At 49.3% G+C, this 25,000-nt stretch overlaps 1 protein-coding gene across 1 annotated transcript in view; it reads right to left on the reverse strand.

Moving 5' to 3' along the window:
* LOC307076972 (diacylglycerol kinase zeta-like) overlaps positions 1-25,000 on the reverse strand; it is a gene marked incomplete at its 5' end in the record, with an annotated part of 78,481 nt that overhangs the window by 13,435 nt on the left and 40,046 nt on the right. The window contains 8 exon segments of the mRNA XM_079738204.1: positions 4,613-4,669; positions 6,254-6,343; positions 10,584-10,652; positions 11,252-11,391; positions 12,479-12,519; positions 14,220-14,286; positions 19,386-19,430; positions 20,600-20,679. Coding sequence (XP_079594330.1) covers positions 4,613-4,669; positions 6,254-6,343; positions 10,584-10,652; positions 11,252-11,391; positions 12,479-12,519; positions 14,220-14,286; positions 19,386-19,430; positions 20,600-20,679 — 589 coding nt within the window.

Below are 25,000 nucleotides of genomic sequence, written 5' to 3' on the forward strand. Positions count from 1 at the left end.
AAGGCGCACTGTCGTTTTTTGAGAAAATTACCGGCTTTTAAGTGCGCCTTATAGTGCGGAAAATACGGTATATTCATTCATAACTAATACATTTCTCACTGCTACTAACACAGCAGGCTCGGGATCTTTATTAGCAGACTTTGAAAAAAACATACATACAGACTTGCTAATATTGAGATGTAAACATGAACTGGTCAACCAGTCATAGACCATGGCAGCTGATAGTTCATCTGCAGCTCCTTTCTTATTTTTAGAATGTAAATAGATGACCGTATCGTCAGCATTCATCTGACAACTAACAGCAGTTGGACAAGCATCAGGCAGGTCATTTATGTACAAACTGAACAACAAGGGGTCTAAAGTAGAGCCCTGTGGGACACTGACACAATTTTGGCTATTGGTCAGATTTTATCCACTATACGCATACATTGTTTCCTCTCTGCAAGACATGAGTTAATCCATGTTATCACACTAGGTGAGAAATTAAATTTAGTCAACTTTGCAATTAAAATGTCATGCATGACAGTATCAAAGGCTTTTTTAAGATCAAGGTAGATGGCTCCCACTATGGGCCCTATCTTGCATCCGGCGCAATTGACTTAATCACTGGCGCATGTGTCGTTTGCAACTGATGCAGAGCGTTCTTTTCCCTCCTGCGCCACGCGTCTGTAAATTAGGGAATGATCTTGCGCCCCAAGGGGCGATTCGGCGAAAGGAGGAAGCGTGTTCTGGCGCAAACGTTCCCTGGTGCTATTTTAGTTTCAGAAACCACCTGTGCCACAAACCAGGAAATACCTGGTTTAAAGTCAGTGGCGCGTTGTTCAGATGCTATTTTAAGGGCGCATGCATAATGTTGCTTGTGCACCTCGCACATACACTTTGCTTCTCTCATCTACCTAGCCACACATTCTTGGTAAATAATTTGGGAAAGAACAGCTGATACAGCGGTAATAAGTTGTACTTTTAAATCAATGCATCTGCAAACACCGTACAGCAAACACATATTTTCTTGACACAGACATCATGTACACGCCCATAACTTTTAGGAATGATGAGTTTTTTGATCGTGAGAAAACATTGTTTTAACGCAAATGATTGTGTAAATGAAAGAATGAATGAATGCGGGTGCGCGTGTTTGTATGTGTAAAAGAATGAATGAATGCGGGCGCGCGTGTGTGTTTGTGTAAAAGAATGAATGAATGCGGGCGCGCGTGTGTGTATGTGTAAAATAATTAATGAATGTTGGCGCGCGTGTGTGCGTCCATCTGTTTAAACACACGCAAACTAAACACGTAACGCATAATACAGTCCATGGCAATGTATATTAACGGGGGGACACATGCATATTAGGAACACAAGTCGATAACGATAATGCATACAATACTGATAAGAAACTATGTTTATAATGTGTTGCGTATATCATTAAATAGAACCACAGTTACCGCAAATCATATGTTATATCATATACGTTTTCTTTGCCGAAATTTATTTGAGGATTCAGTATTTCTGAAGTTGTGGAAGAAAACCTTATTCCATGTGTGAATTAGGCCATATTATTTAGCCATAAACTGAGCCATTTGAAGTTTGATATTCATGTGCATCTGTCTCATCGGAGACTGCAGACGCGCTGTCAAAATATCAACTCGTCAGATTCAAATGCGCTCATGGCTCTTAAAGGGGATGGGAGCTGGCACTCTCATTGGTTTATTGCACGTTATGCCCAAACCACACCTACGGGTAATTAGGCTACTTCAGACCAACCCTTTTTCAAGAGTCATTTTTTGCGCCGTTAAAATAGCGACATCGCCATAGAACCGCCCACAAAGCTACTTGCGTTTCAGACCGTTAAAATAGGGCCCTATGTCTCCCTTGTCCAGTCTAGCCTTGATATTTTCCAGAAGATAACAGTTTGCTGTTTCAGTGGAATGATGTTTACGAAATCCAAACTGCAATGGATGTGATGAGAAGGAGCATGTGTTCAGTTGTGTTATAATCAGTTTGGATATCCATTTTTCAGCAACTTTTGATACAGTTGGTAAGATACTAATTGGTCAATAGTTGCTTGTGACCATGGGGTTCCCTGCTTTGAATACTGGTGTGACTATAGCACTTTTCCAAACACTTGGAAACAATCCTTCCTCAATGGATTGGTTTACAATCTTGGTAATAGGCAAAATGACAAAAATTATTAATTAATTAGAAAAACAGTATCCATCTCATATATATATATCCTTTGCTTTGGAACATTTAAGAGGGGAAATAATCTGATTTACTTTGGAGCCGCTTATTTCTCTAAATGTCAGAATGGGTGCATCAGTATTTATGGGAGTTGTAATGTTGCTAGATCCAGGGAGGTTCAGCATTAATTCATTAATAGAGTCAATAAAATAATGTTAAAAGCTGTTGCCACTTTTATTGGATCATGGATGAGACTTCCCTCTATATTCAGTTCTATAGCTTTGCTATTAGAAAATGTTCCAGTAAATTTCTTAAGATTTTTCTATATTTCTTTCGCATTTCCCTTGGCCTCGATGATGGCATTAATAAAAATTGTTGCTTTAGCTCGTCTTAACTCCTTTACGACTCTGTTTCTTAGTATATTAAATGAACGCCTTTCATGTTCTGACTTATTTTTAAGGGCCATTTTCAAGGCCTGGTCCCTCTACTTCATAAGTGACCATAATTTATCATTTAACCATGGTAGATGGTTAGTTTGTCCAGGTTTGGATTTTACTTTTTGCATGAAACCATGTGTGATACTATGAAGTTTAGCCATGAAGGATTAAGAGTTGTTGGTGCAAGTAGGAGGGTGAAGAGCAGTTAGCCCATGAATTTCCAGGAATTTTTGGGAGACTTTGTGGTTTTGTTTTTGTTTTGTACTTCATATTATGCAAGTTCGCTTTTCCGTGAACACTGTAGTACGTAGCAAATTGTCCAGTAGTCAAGCACATGCCTGTAAATCCACTTTGTAAGAGGAGTAATAAGTGTTTGTTATCCATGGTTGGCCTGCTACATGAAAGTTTTTGTTGATTCAATGAGGTGACCAAACACGGTTGGACTGAATTGACAATAAGAGCCAGGATGTATACGGCAATCCATGCGATGATTTTGAGATTAAGCATGTTACTTTTAACGGTGTTACCGTATGTTGCATGGTACTGCTGTTGTAAAGAAATATTACGGTTTCTGAGAAACAGCGGCGCAGCACCTGACAAACCGCCCGCCGTAGTTGACAGTGGGTCTGTAGATTACAGTCTGTGTGTGTGTGTGTGTGTGTGTGTGTGTGTGTGTGTGTGTGTGTGCGTGCGTGCGTGCGTGTGTGTGCGCGTGTGTATATACTTCATCAATCTAAAGTTGACCCTGAATGGTTTCCTCCAGGGAGTTCACATTGTGTTGTTGTGTTGTTCTCTCACCCACGCACAACCACCTGTTACCGGCTCTGAACTCCGGACACACACACACACACACACACACACAAACACTCAGAGCTCCACCTGAGTGTTTGTGGGTGTGTAGGTGTGTGCGTGTGTTTATGTGAGTGTGTCTGTTCCTGTGTGTGTCTGTTCATGTGTGTGGGTCTGTGTGTGTGTATTCTTATCTGTTTGTGTGTGTGCCTGTGTGTGTATATGTGTGTGTGTTCGTTGATGTGAACGTGCGTGTGTGTGTTCGCACAGGGATTCTAGTGATTTAGTGATGTGATTGGGTGGGGGTAGTGTGTGTCTGTTTGTGTGTGTGTGTGTGTGTGAGTCTGTCTGTGTGTGTGTGGGAGGGGTTTCCAGAGTTTGTTTGTACACACATTTTAGATAATTCTCTGTGTTGAACCCTCCTTCCTAACGAAGCTAATTAACTCAGCAGAGTCCGAGTGACAAAAACATCGGGGGCGTCAAAAACATCGGAGGTAAGAGAATTTGATAACTGAAACAGAATGAAATCGGGAATTTATGTTCTTACAGAGCTGGCTCGCGTGTACAGGATCGCTGTCAATACAGTAAGGACGCAGTACTATCGCCATTCTCATTTTTTGAGCTAGCATGATTCAAATGACGGCTACGACCTAGCAAGCTGTTATTTAACACATTACTCTTGTTGCTCTGTGCTGATTGGTTCATTGTGTTTCGTTTCGATGGAATCGGTTTGCGATTTAGATTAAAAGTGTGAATCTTACTAATGAATATTTCTACTTCCTCAACTATAGTGGTCGCCGTGGAGATGTAATGAAGGGGGTCTGACAGCAGAGCTAGGAGACTCTCTCTGCCTCAGAGCACACATTCCAGAGGTGTGTGCGTCTACTTTTGTGCGGGTGTACGTGTGTGTCTGTTCATGTGTTGCTGTGTGTGTCTGTTCATGTGTGTGTGCTTGCGTGTGTGTTATTGTGAATATGTGACTGTGTGTGTGTTTGGGTGTTCATTTGTGTGTGTGTGTGTGTGTGTGTTCATAAGTGTGTGCGTGTGTGTTTCTGTTCGTGTGTGTCTGTTCATGCGTGTGTGTTTCCTTTCGTGTGTGTGTTTGTGTGTGTGTCTGTCTCTGTGTGTGTCTGTGAGTGTGAGTATGTGAGTATGTGAGTGAGTGAGTGAGTGAGTGAGTGAGTGAGTGCGTGAAAAGCTGTACAGACCTGATTGCAGATTGGAAATCGGCAGCGGTGGTGTTGGACCGATGGATACACCCAGCCCTGTAACACACACACACACACACACACACACACAGGTGGGAACAGATTGATAAGGGCGTCGATGTAATCTCATCTCGTCATGTGACCACACTGAGCCAAACCACCAATAGAATAAATAAACAGTTTGCTAAATACACGCTTTGCACGTCAACACCAACAACATCAATTTACATCAATAATAACATCACTGTTATCCAAACTACTATTTGCATAGCTTCCCTCCCTTTCCCACCCAAACACCCCCCCTTTACACACTTACTGTAGGTCGTATGACCTGCCACGTAATGAACGCACTTATTGTATGTTGTACGTCCTGGCACTTAATGTACACATTTATTGTATGTTGTACTTCGTGAAAAAAAAAAAAAAAAAAAAACAGTACTTGCTGCATTGTGTAGCATCTAACCATAGCTATCTCTGTTGTATATGGGGAATGGGTTAACCTAGTGACTGTTAGTCACTAGGCACTTGGTTCTATGAACATCCTTACTGCACCGACAGAGATGTATTGTTGTTTCTCTTTCTTCTGACAAATGGACTTATTGTAAGTCGCTCTGGATAAAAGCATGTGATAAATTTCTAACTTATTTCTACTTCTCTTAATTTACTTGATCTTGTATTGTTGCTGCTCTGTGACTGTTGAGGAACCAAGCCTAAGAATGTTACCCTTGTGTATTTGTACAATAAGATGTAATAAAAGTGGTTCTGATTCAGATTTTCAAATGAACTAGTTCCTCCCCATCTTCTGCCAGAAACGCTCACCGTCTGACAAACGGGGAACACAGTGTTTATGTTCTTTAATATTCATGCTCCCTTTATGTGGCGCTCGGTTTAAGTGTGTAATCCCAGTAGGTCGTCCTGAGCTCCGAGTGTCTTAACTCCGTCCCACCAAGCCTCCAAAACAAACCTCTAATCCCATCGCCGTGAGGAGGATGAGGAGGAGGATGAGGACGAAGAAGTCGAAGAGGATGTTACGGTGGCGTCGGAGAGACAAGAGAGAGCTTTGCATTTGTTCACCGCCCGCTGTGGTCGGGGTGGCAGTACGCGTTCTGTCAGCGAGCGTTTCGACGAGATGGCTTCATTCTACGTTCACATTCAGGGCGTTTAGCAGACGCTTTTATCCAGAGCCACTTAATATCAGTCCATTTATCAGAAGGAAGAGAAACAACAATATATCTCTGTGGGTACAGTAAGGATGTTCATAGAACCAAGTGCCAAGCACTAACCATCACTAGGTTAACCCATTCCCCGTAGACAACACAGATAGCTGGGGTAAGATGCTACACAGATAGCTAGGAGAAGATGCTACACAGATAGCTAGGAGAAGATGCTACACAGATAGCTAGGAGAAGATGCTACACAGATAGCTAGGAGAAGATGCTACACAGATAGCTAGGAGAAGATGCTACACAAGGATGCACAACATACAATACGTGCCTAAGAGGTTAGGGTTAGGGCTAGGGTTAGGGTCACCAAAGAGTATAAGGAGTCCAACATTCACAGGAGGCGAGGTGTTGGTGTGTGTGTGTTGAAGCTTGAAGGAGTGTTTGTGGCCGTCCACCAGGTGTGGGCGAGTGCACCGACCTCTTGAGTTTCTTCTCGGTGTGCACCAGGTTCCCCAGCGCGTCGGTCAGAGAGCCGTCACTGAGGATCCTCAGTCTCTGGCCCGCGTCGCTGGGATAGAAGAGAAGTGAGCTAGACATAGAGCTGTTCCCATAGCGATAACAGTATCGACAATGCCTCAGATACTGGAAATTCAGTATGGGGTATCAGCGAGTACGCGATGTGCTTATCTGATTCATCAGCACGGGAGACTGCAGAAATAAACTGCAATCAAACACACAGCCTGTATCTGAACGTGCAGGCCACTCTGTGACTGCCCGATGTGTGGAAGCATTTACCAATCGATGGCGGGTATTGTCCCAGGTTGTTACAGTGCTAATACAATCTAGAAGGAGAGACCTCATTCTAAATAGATAGACAGACAGAGAGACAGACAGATACACAGAGGGGGACAGCACTAACACTCTCTACATTGTATTAAGTCAAACCGCTCCAGTAAAGTTTTATTGAATCACTTTGGGGCTGAATTAACAATTAAAACACAACGAAGACTTTTATCGACCTTGTTCAAGGCAATAATGAAATAATAAAACATGTTTTATGCATTCATGCTTTTATCCAAATTAACTTTAACTGTCCGACTCTCTCTCTCTTCCTCCCACTCCCTCCCTCCCTCCCCCTCTCCGATTTTTGTTCTAAACTGAACCAGGAGGTCAGGAAACAGAACGTCAGTTCCAGAGCTCAGTGTTCTGAGCAGAGGAGAAGGTCTCTCTCTCTCTCTGTCTCTCTCTCTCTCTCGGTCGCCCACTCACTACAGTGGGAGGATTATGATGAGGAGTGCTGCTGCTGAATATCAGAGAGAGGTGGTGAAATGGTTAAAACGCTGCCACCTCTAGGGCCCCTCTGAATCCATGAATCCTTCATTCTTGCTGACTGGACGGAGCACACATTGAAGCCGATAACACTCTCCCCTCACGCAAATTGTTAAAGGAACACTCCACCCATTTGCATTAAGCTTTGCATTGTTAGAAACCCAGTCATCCTTTTGAATGGTCATGCAACACTCATTTTCCCCTGAGACGGGAGAAATCCGTATTTACCTCTTACACTTCCTTCTGGCAATGACGCAAAAAATGTTGTTTTGCGTCATTGCAAGAAGGAAATACAAGAGGGGGGATTTCTATTGAGACTACAAGCACTAGTCCCACCCTTTCAAGCCCGCCCATAGGGGGTGGGACCTAATGCGCTAACAGACCTTTCACAGATCAGTGCCAGTGCGTTAGACTTCACCTGCAGAAAACATGGCCGAAGGTACTGAATACGCAGACGGACACAATATGGAGGATTGGGATTTTGAAGAAGTTATGGTAGAAACGGATGTTCGTGGCTACCTTTATGAGCCACAATATAGTGATGAGCAGCTGAGGGCTATGGAGGAACAGGAGGCGGCTGTAGCTGCCGCAGCTACAGCCAAGCCCGACGACATGCCTGCCGCAGACGAGGAGCCCGCAATGGCTCGAGCTGGGGAGGATTGGTGGTGCCTGTGCTCTCACTGTGCGCCAATGGACACAGAACAAGAGTCTGTCTGCTGCCGAGAATTCCAGCAGTGCCAATTTCTTCTGGACGAAATCACGGAATCGGAGGATGACACGGACGTGTGTGTTGTCGATCACCCGAGTTTCGCACCCCAGGCTTTACGCCTCATCTGACCAGTTGGGTATTGGATATATATTTCTAGAAGGACCCAGAAAGTGATCTGGAAACGCCAGCCAAAGCCCTCTGGGAGAAGCGGAGTAATTTTTTGTTTTTTTACTGACATATTGTCTACAATAGTTTTGAGTCCCGGGGAACTTGACAATGTTGCTATCTGAAAGTAGCCGATCTTATAGGCAGATCATAGGCTACGTTACGTTAGCTTGAAGTCCGTGCTGTATCGGCTACTCAAGGCATAATTTATCTTGCTTTGCTAATGTTGTTCTCTTTCTTTCTTAGACAGTATCGGCTTCCTGTGTTGTCCTGGCCATCAGAGCTAATGACCCAGCACAAGATGGGCAGTACCGTGGCTACCAGGAGATAGTAGATGTTCAAGATGAGCTGTGACTATTTTGACTCTAGCAAACGCACACTACACGTTTTATTTTTGTAAATAGTTATTTTTTCATGAATAAAACTTCAAATTCATGATGGTTGTTGTGATTTGTTTACTAACCCAAGTGCTGTTATACTAAAGTAGGCCTACTGTATAAGATAAACACTTATTTTAACTGGGGAGAAAAGGTTGAGTACAATTACTTGATATAATGAGCTACTGTAATTAGCTAATGTTCTTATGCTGTACAGTAATGTACAAATGATGCATTTATATAAACGAGGGCAGAAGTCTAAACCAGTCAACGTATCACGGGGATATGTTTACACAAAGTTTGCTCGTGCTACCACTCACGTTTGGACCATGGGTCCTTCCCCCTCCAAACGGAAACAGGCGGGCGGTGCAGCGAGCGCAATGCACTGTGGGAGTTGGAGGATTTCTTACTTTTGAGCCAGAGAGACACTTTCTGCCTTTTCTCAGGCTAGGATGAACCGATTTCAATTTTTTTTGCACATTTATAGTACATATGATTATTTACTTCATATAACCTTCAAATCTCCACCGGTGAGGTATCCCTTTAAGCAAACACCAAGCAGGTGTTCTGAACTTGATATCCTAAGACCTCTACTCTCCTCCTCCCTCTCTCTCTCTCTTCCTCCCCCTCTCTCTCTGGGAGGGAAAGAGGGAGGAAGAGAGAGGGATAGACAGAAAGACAGACCCTATATCTCTCTTTCACCTCATTCGCTTCCCCTCTCTCCCCCTCCCCTGCTTGTGTCTCCCCCCTCTCTCCCGCATCACACTCCTCTGCTTGTGTCTCCCCCTCTCTCCCCCATCACACTCCCCTGCTTGTGTCTCCCCCTCTCTCCCCCTATCACACTCCCCTGCTTGTGTCTCCCCCCTCTCTCCCGCATCACACTCCTCTGCTTGTGTCTCCCCCTCTCTCCCCCATCACACTCCCCTGCTTGTGTCTCCCCCTCTCTCCCCCATCACACTCCCCTGCTTGTGTCTCCCCCTCTCTCCCCCATCACACTCCCCTGCTTGTGTTTCCCCCCTCTCTCCCCCATCACACTCCCCTGCGTGTGTCTCCCCCTTCTCCTCACCCCTGCTTGTGTCTCTCCCTCTCTCCCCCCCTTTCACCCTCCCCCAGAGTGTACTAAAGTGATCTCCCTCTCTACCCCAGAGTGTACTAAAGTGATCTCCCTCTCTTCTCCCCCAGAGTGTACTAAAGTGATCGCCCTCTCTCCCCCAGAGTGTACTAAAGTGATCTCCCTCTCTCCCCCAGAGTGTACTAAAGTGATCTCCCTCTCTCCCCCAGAGTGTACTAAAGTGATCTCCCTCTCTCCCCCAGAGTGTACTAAAGTGATCTCCCTCTCTCCCCCAGAGTGTACTAAAGTGATCTCTCTCTCTTCACCCCCAGAGTGTACTAAAGTGATCTCCCTCTCTCCCCCAGTGTAGTACAGTGATCTCTCTCTCTTCACCCCCAGAGTGTACTAAAGTGATCTCCCTCTCTCCCCCAGAGTGTAGTAAAGTGATCTCTCTCTCTTCACCCCCAGAGTGTACTAAAGTGATCTCCCTCTCTCCCCCAGAGTGTAGTAAAGTGATCTCTCTCTCTTCACCCCCAGAGTGTACTAAAGTGATCTCCCTCTCTCCCCCAGAGTGTACTAAAGTGATCTCTCTCTCTTCACCCCCAGAGTGTACTAAAGTGATCTCCCTCCCTCTTGTCTCACAGTTCCTAAACGTTTTCTGAGGTGCAGAGCGACGGAGATCTGGAGAGATCTGGATGGAAGCACAGGGAATCAGGAGGAGGCTAATTGGACAGATGGTGTGTGTTAGGGAGGGAGGGATGGAAGGGAGGGAGGTAGGGAGAGAGGCAGGGAGGGAGAGAGGGAGGGAGGGAAGGGGAGGGAGGGAGGGAGAGAGGCGGGGAGGGAGGGAAGGGGGGAGGGAGGGAGAGAGGGGGGGGAGGGAGGGAGGGAGGGAGAGAGGGGGGAAAAGGGAGGGAGAGAGGAGAGGGAGGGAGGAGAGAGGGAGGGAGAGAGAGCGGGGAGAGGAGGTGGATGTAGAGGAGGAACAGGAGGAGGATCGTGAACTTTTGTCTAACACGTCTTAGACGAGGAAGGTGTAACGATATTCTCCCTAAACGTTTGCAACTCTAAACTGCTGACAAATCGCAAAAAAGTCCAATCACGCAAATGAGGCCTGGTGCCAGCATGAACCTCCTGTGTTTGTACTGAGGAGGAGGGGGGTAGGATGTGAACATACCTGGAGGAGGGGGGAGACGTGGGGGAGGAGGGGGAGGCAGGGGGGAGTCCGTCGGCCTCGTCGTTCTCTCTGCATATCGAGAGATGGGGGGGTCGGCCAGGGTGATCCAAAGACAATAACAGGTACGTTAATTAAGTACTTCACAAAGTCATTAACATTAGCCAACAGTTAATTAACAAATCATTTTCTAGTGTTCATTAATGATCTTCATGTTAACTAAGGTGTTCATTTATACATAATTTAACAGGCCTGTTCTGGCCTGCATTGTGTAGTAAAGTGAGTGAATGTGGATTTCAAACATCGCTGCAAGTTAACAGATCAATATTCTGATGAAATGACAGACGCTTCGAATAAATATATTTCAAATAGAGACTCTATCGCTAGTTCTTGTCTACAAGAACTTCGAGGTCAAGTTTTTTCCAGTTGCGTTACAAAAGCGAGCCTGTTTCGTTACGGACACCTCCTATCCAAGAGGACCTCGTGTACACCTGTTGACCCCGACTCCAGCCTCGCGATTGGTCGAAACAGATATGAAGCAAAACGAAAGTGCAACTGAATCTGAAACTGAAACCCGGTTCTCCCAGACTTCCCGCCTCCCCTCAGACTCCGACCCCAACGGTCCGGGTCTGATGTGACCCGTGCCGGGTCCTGGTCTGGTCTAGACCCACCTGGGGGGGTCCTCCAGGCTGGAGGTGGGGCTGAGCAGGTCCGGCATGGCGGAGGTCCCCACGGTCCTCATGACCACCAGCTCAGGGTCCAAGATGAACAACTCCTCCTGGGATATCTCTGACACAAAGTTCAGGTGCTCCTGGTGAGGGGGAGAGGGAAGAGAGAGAGAAGAGAGAGAAGAGAGGGGAGAGAGGAGAGAGAGAAGAGAGGGGAGAGAGGAGAGAGGAGGAACACAGTGGTGGATTTAGAGCGTCTCCCAGATCAGGTCAGAGCAGATCCCATCCTGTGAGTCTGCTATGAAGGGCTGAGGATGTTAGATGTTTGGAGTGAAGACAGCTGTATCATCTGGTTAGTCAGTGGACTACGGATCACATCCTGTGAGTCTGCTATGAAGGGCTGAGGATGTTAGATGTTTGGAGTGAAGACAGCTGTATCATCTGGTTAGTCAGTGGACTACGGATCACATTCTGTGAGTCTGCTATGAAGGGCTGAGGATGTTAGATGTTTGGGAGTGAAGACAGCTGAGTCATCTTGTAACCGTTCAGTGGGACTACACATCACATCTCAGACGAACGCTTTGTCTTTCTGTCAGAAATAGTTATTTCAAATGTATCTTTGGTACATTTCTCAGATTCCTCCTTCCTTTCTCCGACCTCTGAAACAAATCGTATAAAGATCAGCGTGAACCATAGATAGTATATAAAATGGATGTAGCATCCGGGCAGACCTCAGTTATTCCATCTGCATCCAATTCTCTTGGTTTATGCGCGTCGCCAACTTAGTTTGACTCGTCATAGTTTGACTCCGCCTCATTTCCTTTAACCAAAAAAGGGCATTGATCTCCCGCCCCCCATTGATGGGGGGCGGGAGATACGCCCATCTAGGTGACGTACAGAGAGTGAGAGTCAGCGGCTGGCTGTCACTCAAGAGGCCGCGCCCCTAATTATTCATACATTTTAACCTCCAATAAAATAAAAACCTAGAATGTTTTTTTGGACCAGGCTGTAAATAGGTTTAATAAGACTGTGAAAACGGTCTGTTTAACATGTGAGTCAACGAAGAATTGCTCCCTTTTGGTACCACCTCGTAGTGGCCACCCGGTGCTACTGCAATGTTTGTCACTTCCGCATTGGATGCTGGTATATCTCGCTGTGGTTGGGGCTTGGCGTGAACACATCCAGTACATCTCTGGGGGGTCAAAGGTGCAGGAGCAGGGATCACCTTACCTGGGTTCTGTCGATCCTGTAGAAGCGGTCCGCGGTGGTCGCTGTAGACCAACAGAGGGAACACTCAGACATTCACTACAGATAGTCATAGTACCAACAGAGAGAACACTCAGACATTCACTACAGATAGTCATAGTACCAACAGAGAGAACACTCAGACATTCACTGCAGATAGTCATAGTACCAACAGAGAGAACACTCAGACATTCACTACAGATAGTCATAGTACCAACAGAGGGAACACTCAGACATTCACTACAGATAGTCATAGTACCAACAGAGGGAACACTCAGACATTCCCTACAGATAGTCATAGTACCAACAGAGAGAACACTCAGACATTCACTACAGATAGTCATAGTACCAACAGAGAGAACACTCAGACATTCACTACAGATAGTCATAGTACCAACAGAGAGAACACTCAGACATTCACTACAGATAGTCATAGTACCAACAGAGAGAACACTCAGACATTCACTACAGATAGTCATAGTACCAACAGAGAGAACACTCAGACACTCACTACAGATAGTCATAGTACCAACAGAGAGAACACTCAGACATTCACTACAGATAGTCATAGTACCAACAGAGAGAACACTCAGACATTCACTACAGATAGTCATAGTACCAACAGAGAGAACACTCAGACATTCACTACAAATAGTCATAGTACCAACAGAGAGAACACTCAGACATTCACTACAGATAGTCATAGTACCAACAGAGAGAACACTCAGACATTCACTACAGATAGTCATAGTACCAACAGAGGGAACACTCAGACATTCACTACAGATAGTCATAGTACCAACAGAGAGAACACTCAGACATTCACTACAGATAGTCATAGTACCAACAGAGAGAACACTCAGACATTCACTACAGATAGTCATAGTACCAACAGAGAGAACACTCAGACATTCACTACAGATAGTCATAGTACCAACAGAGAGAACACTAAGACATTCACTACAGATAGTCATAGTACCAACAGAGAGAACACTCAGACATTCACTACAGACAGTCATAGTACCAACAGAGAGAACACTCAGACATTCACTACAGATAGTCATAGTACCAACAGAGAGAACACTCAGACATTCACTACAGATAGTCATAGTACCAACAGAGAGAACACTCAGACATTCACTACAGATAGTCATAGTACCAACAGAGAGAACACTCAGACACTCACTACAGATAGTCATAGTACCAACAGAGAGAACACTCAGACATTCACTACAGATAGTCATAGTACCAACAGAGAGAACACTCAGACATTCACTACAGATAGCACCACGGTGGGTCCAGCAGCAGAGATACTGATGGGTTTGTGCCTGGGTAAATGTGTGTGTGTGTGTGTGTGTGTGTGTGTGTGTGTGTGCGTGCGTGCAAATGTGTGTATGAATGGGTTGTTGTTTGTGTGAATGGGTGAATGTTTGTTGGAATGGGTGAATGTTTGTTAGAATGGGTGAATATGTGTGTGAACGGGTGAATGTGTGAGTGAACGGGTGAATGGGTGAATGTGTGTACGATGGTTGAATGTGTGTGTCTGTGTGTGTGTGAATGGGTGAATGTGTGTATGAATGGCTGAATTGTACTCACAGTCCAGGAAGCACCGCTTGGGGGAAAGGGTGAATGGGTGTGTGTGAATGTGTGGATGAATGGGTGAATGTGTGGATGAATGGGTGAATGTGTGGATGAATGTGCGTATGAACGGGTGAATTGTACTCACAGTCGAGGAAGCACCACTTAGGGGACAGACGTTGGGACGACAGCACCTTCAGCGGCCCCCCCTCCTCCTGGGGGAGACAAACACAGCCTGCTGATTGGCCGGACCCAAACCCAGCCTGCTGATTGGCTGGACCCAAACCCACCCTGCTGATTGGCTGGACCCAAACCCAGCCTGCTGATTGGCCGGACCCAAACCCACCCTGCTGATTGGCCGGACCCAAACCCACCCTGCTGATTGGCTGGACCCAAACCCAGCCTGCTGATTGGCTGGACCCAAACCCAGCCTGCTGATTGGCTGGACCCAAACCCAGCCTGCTGATTGGCTGGACCCAAACCCAGCAAATCAGAGGATCAGCCCTGCAAGCCCCACCCCCAAGTCCCTGTACTGATGTGAAGGTCTGTCCACCTCCCGGTCGAACAGGAGGTCTGTCTGGGTCAGGGGAGGCTGTCAGACCGGCTGGGGCCCTTAAGACCCCCACAGCCCCTCAGGGCCCTCAGGGGCCACAGGATGAACAGAACACAGAAACACATGACCCAGTGCTGAGTGAGTCCCGCTGAGCCCTCTCCCAGTCCTCCCAGTGGCTCTGAGGAAGGGCTCTACTGGTCTTAATGGTTGTGTTGTGTGCTTTGTGAACCAGAGCAGGAGAAGCCGAGGAGAACAGAGAACATGCGTCTACCTGGATCCGCACGTACACACACGTACATGCGTGTAAACATCACACAGCTACACACAAACACACAAACACGTACTTATGTACACACATGCCTTCACTTGGATTTGCGCATACACACAAACGTATGTACACACACACACACACACGCTCAGAGAAACCTTGCATTCTCTCGTTTTGTATTGTGCTCAGAGTGTTCTGAACACACAGAGGCCATCCCCCCCACCGCCCACACACAAGTGCGTCCCACAGCTGAACACACACACGCACAGCGAGAGACACACACAGTCCTCACACGACGCAGCGCGTCGAGCACAAATGTCACGCCCGCAATACTGCCCAACATTCACCCATTCATACACACATTCAGCCATTCATACACACATTGACACATTCATAAACACATTCAGCCATTCATACACACATTGACACATTCATACACACATTCAGCCATTCATACACACATTGACACATTCATACACACATTCAGCCATTCATACACATTCAGCCATTCATACACACATTGACACATTCATACACACATTCAGCCATTCATACACACATTGACACATTCATACACACATTCAGCCATTCATACACACATTGACACATTCATACACACATTCAGCCATTCATACACACATTGACACATTCATACACACATTGACACATTCATAAACACATTCAGCCATTCATACACACATTGACACATTCATACACACATTCAGCCATTCATACACACATTGACACATTCATACACACATTCAGCCATTCATACACATTCCCCCTAGTGGTGCCTCCTGGACTGTAAGTACAACCCTTCTCCTGAGTCATTCATTAATGCACACATTCATCCTTTCTCACACACATTCACCCAGTCATACACATCCACCCATTCACACACATATTCAACCATTCAAACACACATTCATCCATTCAAACAAACACAAACGTACACACAATCACCCACGTGTACACACGGACACAAACACACACACCCACGAGTACACACGCACACACACATAAACGGTTAACTATACACACACAAATACACTCGTACTCGCATGCCTTCACTTGGATTTGCACGTACACACACACACACACTCCCTGACAGGCGGTCAGACGGCCTTCCAGCTGGCTTCCTCCGTCCACTTAACACACTTCCTGTCACGTGGACACCACTTCCTCTGCAGATCTGAACCCGTCCCCTGGCCACGGTCCGCGGCTCTGAGGACCGTCTGGTTCCATCGTTAGACAAAGTCATCGTCAGCCAGGCTTCCTGCCCTCCCACCAACCTGGCAACCCAGCGACTGGAAACCCACCAACCTGGCACACATCGACTGGTAATCCACCAACCTGGCAACCGACCAACCTGGCAACCAACCAGCCTGACAACCCACGAACCGAAAACCCACCAACCTGACAGCCCACCAATCTGGCAACCCACCGACTGACAACCTAAAGACTTAGCAACCCGACTGTTTGAGGGAGGTTGGGGGGGGGGATTCTGATCTGATTGGGTTGACGTCGGGGGGGTTCTCAAGACAGCCAATGTAACCCCCCCCCTGTGGAGAGTGTGGGCGGGAGGGGGAGAACGAGGGTCAACAGACCCAGAAGGCCCTGAGAACACGGCTATATATTCAACCAGTGCTCCAAGTCTGCCCGTGGGGACCAGTGCTCCCAGTCTCTGCACGACTAACTTCTCCTAACAGCCATCTCTGTGAAGGACGGAGTTTCATCACAATGGAGGCTTTCAAAGAGAAAGTAATAGTTTGAAACGGTTTAGAAACCATTGAATGGTTTGAACACAGTTCAACAGAAAGAGAGAAATACTTTAATCCCTTCAATGGTTTTGAAACCATTCAACAGAAAGAGAAATAGTTTGAGAAATAAAAGTTAAGACGGTACGATTTGCAGAATAACAAGAATAACCATAGAACTTCGACTGCACGGCCCTGCTCTGTGGCTGAGCCTGCATTGACAAGGTGTTCCGAGGTTATACATTATTAAACACACAATACTTGTTCCAGTGCTAACAGCGAGCTAAGAACAACACCGTCATCAAAAACATGCAACACACACACCAACGTCTGAGAGAAGCATCTAGAATGCACACAATACGAGGTGCAGAAACGGCACCTCGTAGTTTAAACATCCACATACAGAAGCACAAGCAAGCAGACTCAGTGATAAACATCTCAGTCCATACAGTTACATTCAGAGCGTTTTGCAAACGCTTTTACCCAAAGCGACTTACAATAAGTCCATTTGTCCAGGTGAACTCTGAATATCCACAAACAGAAGCACATGGACCCAGCACACAGGCTTAGTGATAACATCACTAACATCTCAGTCCACACATCCACATACAGCACATCAGGCCACATCGACTTAGAGCACATCAGGCCAAATCGACTTACAGCACATCAGGCCACATCGACTTACAGCACATCAGGCCACATCGACTTACAGCACATCAGGCCACATCGACTTACAGCACATCAGACCACATCTTTCATCTGACAGAATAACCAAAGAGCAGTTTGGGGCGGCATGTGGCTCAGGAGGTAGATACTGGTAACCTGAACTAGTTCAATCCCCGGCTCCTCCTAGCTCAGTGTCGAGGTGTCCCAGAGACGCCTCACCCTGACTGCTTCTGCCCTGAGGGCTCGACTCCGCCGTCGGGGTGGGAATGGGGGAATGTGAGGCAGTATTGTGAAGCGCTTTGAGTGGCCACTGGTATGAAGACCGCGGTATAAAGGCAGTCCGTTCACCATGTCCATCAGGCCACATGGCCCATCAGACAGAAGAACCACAGAGTTAGATTCAGAGCCCAGGGATGTGGCTGCACCACAGTCGCTGTGATGCTGAACTCGTCTGAGTGGCGGTAGCCTTTAGGGCTGGTGGTAACCTTTGGTAACACCCAGACACACACACGGGGGGGGCGAGAGGAACCTGTATAAACAGGTCGATGAGGACTCTGGGATCGTCATCACTGCAGAGCTAATCAGGTCAAGTCCTGTTTAGAATGTGGACAGGGTGGTCACATGACCTGCTGATCGATCACACATGGGTTACATTCCCCCAGACACACACACACACACACACACACACACACAGGCAGAGACACACATACGGGGACACACACACACACACAGGCAGAGACACACATACGGGGACACACACACACACACAGGCAGAGACACACATACGGGGACACACACACCCAGCTTCCTCTAAAGCCCCAGACTTCCCCAGACAGGTGTGTTTGTGTGTCTGTGTGCATCTGCGTTGTGTCCGCTCCTCGTTAGTGTATCTATGATCCGCCCTGAATGTGGTTCGTTAGAGCTAACAGGAAACAGCTGCTGTCTAATGAGGGAGGAGGAGGGATGCTCTCAGCATCGCGGTACCCTCTGACCCGCCCCCCCCCTAGTGAGCCTGACTGGGGGGGCACCTCCCCCCTCTCAGAGACTCTGGACCATCCCATTCCTCAGAGAAGGAGGGGGGTCAGAGGGGGACGTATAGACCGCAGACTTTGGAGGGTTGGGGGGGGGGGCTTGATGGTCCGAAGTATTGGGCGATCTAAAATCACCATAGCGACGGGTGACCAATCCCGTCGCAGAAGAGACGGAGACAGAGATCCACCAAAACACAAACTAGGCTATGTTCCAGGGAGCTAGCTACAGGCTATGTTCCAGGAAGCTAGCTACAGGAAACTAAGCTACAGGGAGCTAGCTACTGGAAGCTAAGACACAGGGAGCTAAGCTAAAGGCTACGCTCCAAGAAAGCTACCTCCAACACACCACCAAGCCTTCACATCAGGCAGCACAGCAACACCTAGCTGGTTATTCCTGGCGTTCCCAGCCGTGTGTTTCCCTCTCTTCTCATCCCGTGTCTGACACGGCCGTCACCTGATGCTCTCCCTCCTCACAACAACCGGATGAAAGAGAATCGTAGATCAAGGCCGGAGCGTAGATACCAGAGCCAGCAGGGCCTGATGAGACAGCAGACGCTAACCACAATAGCTTCCTTTGAGTGTGTCGGAGCACCGTGTGTCGGAACGTCAACATGGATCAATGGAAGAACACTTTCAGGGGAGAAGCTAAGCTACAGGGAACGTTCCAGGAAGATGAGCAACAGGAAGCTAAGCTACAGGGAACGTTCCAGGAAGATGAGCTACAGGAAGCTAAGCTACAGGAACGTTACAGTAAGATAAGCTACAGAAAGCTATGCTACAGGAATGTTCCAGGAAGCTAAGCTACAGGAACGTTCCAGGAAGCCAAATCACACACCGCTATCTACAGGGAACTAAGCTACACAGAGCTAGCTACAGGAAGCTAAGCTACACTGAGCTAGCTACAGAAAGCTAAGCTACAGGAAGCTAAGCTACAGGAAGCTTCGCCACGACACCCACATGCAGACATCACAGACTTAGCGGCTCTTAGCCAAACACACGAGCAGCCAATCACAGGCCGGCGTGGCGTCGGACTACCAACCTGCAGCAGAGAACAGCGGAAGGCCGGGTCTGAGACACAGACATCCTGGGGGGGAGGAGGGGGAGAAAGGGGGGAGGAGGAGTGAGACAGGGGTGAGACGAGGCGTGAGGAGTGAGCAGAGGGGGAGACAGGGGGATAGGGGGAGAGTGAGACAGGGGTGAGACGGAGGGGGATGAGGAGGATTTTGGAGGCTAGAGGCTGGAAGCTAGAGGCTGGAGGTTAGATGATAGAGGCTGGAGGCTAGATGATAGAGGCTGGATGCTAGAGGCTGGAGGCTAGATGATAGAGGCTGGAGGCTAGATGATAGAGGCTAGATGATAGAGGCTGGAGGCTAGATGATAGAGGCTAGATGATAGAGGCTGGAGGCTAGATGATAAAGGGCTAGATGGTAGAGGCTAGAGGCTAGATGGTAGAGGCTAGATGATAGAGGCTAGAGGCTAGATGATAGAGGCTAGATGATAGAGGCTAGAGGCTAGATGGTAGAGGCTAGATGGTAGAGGCTAGATGATAGAGGCTGGCGGCTAGATGGTAGAGGCTGGAGGCTAGATGATAGAGGCTGGATGCTAGAGGCTGCAGGCTATAGGATAGAGGCTGGAGGCTAGATGATAGAGGCTAGATGGTAGAGGCTGGAGGCTAGATGATAGAGGCTGGATGCTAGAGGCTGGAGGCTATAGGATAGAGGCTGGAGGCTAGATGATAGAGGCTAGATGGTAGAGGCTGGAGGCTGGATGCTAGAGGCTGGAGGCTAGGGGCTGGAGGCTAGGTGCTGGAGGCTATAGGATAGAGGCTAGGGCCTGGAGGCTAGGGGCTGGAGGCTATAGGATAGAGACTGGAGGCTAGGGGCTGGAGGCTTGGGGCTGGAGGCGATAGGCAAGAGGCTAGATGGTAGAGGCTTGATGATAGAGGCTGGAGGCTAGAGGCTAGGGGGCTAGAGGTTAGAGGCTGGAGCCTGGACGCTAGAGACTATGGCCACAAAAACAGAAGGTGTTTCTGCTTTGTTGCTATTCTTTGGAGGCTAGAGGCTGGAGGCTAGAGGCTAGCGCTACTTTTCTTTGGAGGCTGGTAAATCCTCCTTGTATTCAAGCGACTTCCGCTCAGCCTTTTGGGGCATTTGTTATTCATGTTGACTAGGGTGAGGGGGAGGGTCTACAGGAGGGAGGGTCTACAGGGGGAGGGTCTACACCAGTCTCTCTCCCGGTCCATGGGGGTCTTACCTCCTGTAGTCTCTCGATGTGGACCCTGCACACCTCCAGATCTCCGTCTCCCGGGACAACGATGAGGCCCAGGGGGATGGCTGAGGACCAGAGGGGGGGGGGGGGGGGCAGGTTAGAGGCAACAGGAAGTCACGTGATAAACCTGGTGGAGGACTGGCCAATGAGGGACCCAGGACTGAACACATACACACGCACACACACATTTACCCATTCATACACACATTCACCCGTTCAGACACATATTCACCCATTCAGAGGTCACCAGTCAACCTGCTCCACCTCCGGAGCGCCTGCCTACAGAACCTAGCTCCACGATCCTCCTAGTATTCCCAATCCAGGAACGCTGAGACCCTGAGTTACATTCAAAGAGCGATGAGAGCTGAGGGCTCCTCTGAGCGTTCAGTTCAGAACAGAAAGGAGCCGGAGAAGAACACGGCTCAGCGAGGGGAGGAGGAGAGAGGGGAAGAGGAGGAGGAGGAGGAGAAGAGTGGGGAAGAGGAGAGCGGGAGGAGGAGGAGGAGGAGGCGGAGAACGCGGCTCAGCGAGGGGAGGAGGAGAGAGGGGAAGAGGAGGAGGAGGAGGAGGAGAGTGGGGAAGAGGAGAGCGGGAGGAGGAGGAGGAGGAGGAGAACGCGGCTCAGCGAGGGGAGGAGGAGAGAGGGGAAGAGAAGGAGGAGGAGGAGGAGGAGGAGGAGAAGAGAGGGGAAGAGGAGGAGAGCGGGAGGAGGAGGAGGAGGAGGCGGAGAATGCGGCTCAGCGAGGGGAGGAGGAGAGAGGGGAAGAGGAGGAGGAGGAGGAGGAGGAGGAGGAGAAGAGAGGGGAAGAGGAGGAGAGCGGGAGGAGGAGGAGAACACGGCTCAGCGAGGGGGCGAGGAGAGGAGAGGAGAGGAGCGGAGAGGAGAGGAGCAGAGAGGGGAACAGGAGGAGGAGGAGGACGGGAATGTAGGTCGGAATGTTTGGGATGCTCGGAGTAGCAGGGGGAAGCCGAGAGAGAAGGAGGGAGGGGAGGGGGGGATAACATACAGCGAGGGAGGAGAGGGGGGGACCATGGAGGGGGAGAGGGGGGGAGACAGCTGAGGGGGGGGGGGAGCAAGGGGGAGAAACCATGGGGAGGGGGAAGGCCGTTGTTAGTGGGAGATACCATACCGCAAGGGGGAGGGAGGGGTGAGGGAGACCATACAGCAAGGGGGAGGGAGACCATACAGCAAGGGGGAGGGAGGGGGGAGACCATACAGTAGGGGAGGGAGGGGGGAGACCATACAGCAAGGGGGAGGGAGGGGGAGGGAGACCATACAGCAAGGGGGAGGGAGGGGGGAGGGAGACCATACAGCAAGGGGGAGGGAGGGGGGAGGGAGACCATACAGCAAGGGGGAGGGAGGGGGGAGACCATACAGCAGGGGGAGGGAGGGGGGAGACCATACAGCAAGGGGGAGGGAGGGGGAGGGAGACCATACAGCAAGGGGGAGGGAGGGGGGAGACCATACAGCAGGGGGAGGGAGGGGGGAGACCATACAGCAAGGGGGAGGGAGGGGGAGGGAGACCATACAGCAAGGGGGAGGGAGGGGGGAGGGAGACCATACAGCAAGGGGGAGGGAGGGGGGAGACCATACAGCAGGGGGAGGGAGGGGAGAGACCATACAGCAAGGGGGAGGGAGGGGGGAGGGAGACCATACAGCAAGGGGGAGGGAGGGGGGAGACCATACAGCAGGGGGAGGGAGGGGGGAGGGAGACCATACAGGAAGGGGGAGGGAGGGGGGAGGGAGACCATACAGCAGGGGGAGGGAGGGGGGAGACCATACAGCAGGGGGAGGGAGGGGGGAGGGAGACCATACAGCAAGGGGGAGGGAGGGGGGAGACCATAGAGCAAGGGGGAGGGAGGGGGGAGACCATACAGCAGGGGGAGGGAGGGGGGAGACCATACAGCAGGGGGGGAAGGGGGGAGGGAGGGGGGAGACCATAAAGCAGGGGGAGGGAGGGGGGAGGGAGACCATACAGCAGGGGGGGAAGGGGGGAGGGAGGGGGGAGACCATAAAGCAGGGGGAGGGAGGGGGGAGGGAGACCATACAGCAAGGGGGAGGGAGGGGGGAGGGAGACCATAGAGCAAGGGGGAGGGAGGGGGGAGACCATAAAGCAGGGGGAGGGAGGGGGGAGGGAAACCATACAGCAGGGGGGAAGGGGGGAGGGAGGGGGGAGACCATAAAGCAGGGGGAGGGAGGGGGGAGGGAGACCATACAGCAGGGGGGGAAGGGGGGAGGGAGGGGGGAGACCATAAAGCAGGGGGAGGGAGACCATACAGCAAGGGGGAGGGAGGGGGGAGACCATACAGCAGGGGGAGGGAGGGGGGAGACCATACAGCAGGGGGAGGGAGGGGGGAGGGAGACCATACAGCAGGGGGAGGGAGGGGGGAGGGAGACCATACAGCGGGGGGGAGGAGACCATACAGCGGGGGGGGTGAATGGAGACAGGGGGGGGAGGGGGGCTGAATTAAGGACAGTGCCGCCTCGGCCCGGTTGCCAGGCAACAACAGTTTTCCTTGGTGTGTAAAACTGCTTAACCAGCCCCCCCCCCCCTCGCTAACTTGTTCCTCTGTTTGGGGCCGCCTCGCTCCTCATCCTTTCATGCCTTCCTCCCCCCCTCTCCATTTATCCTCACCCTTTCCTCCCCCCCCCCCCCCCCCCCCGAGTACCAAACTATAGGCTGCTTCTCCTCAAGTTTACACCCCCCACGGCTGTGTGAGGAAGTGAACCCATGAATCCTGTGTTCTTTGAGGGAGTGAATGCATGAATCCGCTCATCAATGTTGAAGTAAACGGATTAATCCTCGGTTATGGGAGGAAGTGAATGAATGAATCCACGATTATATGAAGAAGTGAAGAACACATGAGTCCTGAATCCTCGGTTCTATGTGGAAGTGAATGCATTAATTATTTGTTCTATGTGATAGGGAACACATGAATCCTGAGTTCTATGAGGATGTGAAAACATGAATCCTTGGTTCTATGACGAGGTGAACACATGAATCCTTGTTTCTATGAGGTATTGAATGCATGAATCCTCTGTTCTATGTGAAAGTGAACACATGAATCCTCGGTTCTATGAGGACGTGAAGACATTACTGACACGCTGCTGTAACACATGCTACACCTGCTAAGCTACATGTTATGCTGCACATGCTAAGCTACATGTTATGATGTATCTGCTAAGCTACATTTTAGAATCCACACGCTAAACTACATGTCACGCTACACATGCTAGGCTACATGTTATGCTACACATGCTAAGCTCCATGCTAGCTGTTCCAAGGGGCCCTCTGGTGTGTGCCGGCCCAGTTTTAGAGACGTGCTGGGACCAGTGGGAGCTCACTGAGGCGTACCTCAGCTAGAGGAAGACTCCTCACACGTTCACCAGTCACTCTGACAGTAAATGACAACTTTCGGTGCGTCTGTGCTTGCGGGCGCTACGATGGAACTTGGCAGCTCAGGATTAAGCTCACAGGAGGGGAGGGGATGACAGGTGTGTGGGGGGAGGGGGGGAGTATATATATATGTGTGTGTGTGTGTGTGTGTGTCTCTGTGTCAGTCTGTTTGTGCGTGCATGTGTGTCTGTGTGTGTGTGTTTCTCTGTGTGTGTGTCCGTGTGTTATGTTTGAGTGTGTGTGTGTGTGTGTGTCTCTGTCTCTCTGTGTCTGTCTGCATGCAGAACTGTCAGTAAGTCCTTCTGCAGTACAGAGGAGACAGACAGCGATGGAGGAAGAGGCAGAGAGACAGACTCCGCCTCCAGCCTCTCTCTCTCTCTCTGAACACCAGAAAGAGGTTTGTACAGTAAACAGTCAGGCCCCCCCCCCCTGCCCCTTCAAAGAAAAGTTAGCCATTTCCGAGCCAACTAGGATATAAACAAAGAATCTAGGGGAGGTCTCTCTCTCTCTCTCTCTCTCTCTCTCTCTCTCTCCCTCACTCTCCTACTCCCCCCCTCTCTCTCCCAACCTCTCTCTCCCTTACACCCCCTCACTCTCCCTCGCTTTCTATCCCCCCTCCTCAATCTCCATCCATCCCTCACCTCTTTTCCTCTCCCTCCCCCCTTTCACACACACACACACACAGCTGAACAGTGCCCCCCTGTGGCTATAGAAGTCCCCTCCCAGCTAAGACTTCTTAATAACTTGTATTTAGCAGAGTGAGAACATGCTAGTGATAATTCACCCTGTGTGATGGAGTCTGACTTCATGAACAGTTATCAACACCTGGGAGGACATTTTCGATCAAACACCAACAAGGCCTTTTGTATCACGTTATCGGCCATTTTGGATCAGTTCCTGGTCAATTTTATAAATGCTGGGAAATGTACATTCACATTTACATTCAGGGCGTTTATCAGACACTTTTATACAGAGCGACTCAGAATAA

This window comes from Pollachius pollachius (genome assembly GCF_949987615.1).
Source record: "Pollachius pollachius genome assembly, chromosome: 6".
Classification (NCBI taxonomy): Eukaryota; Metazoa; Chordata; class Actinopteri; order Gadiformes; family Gadidae; genus Pollachius; species Pollachius pollachius.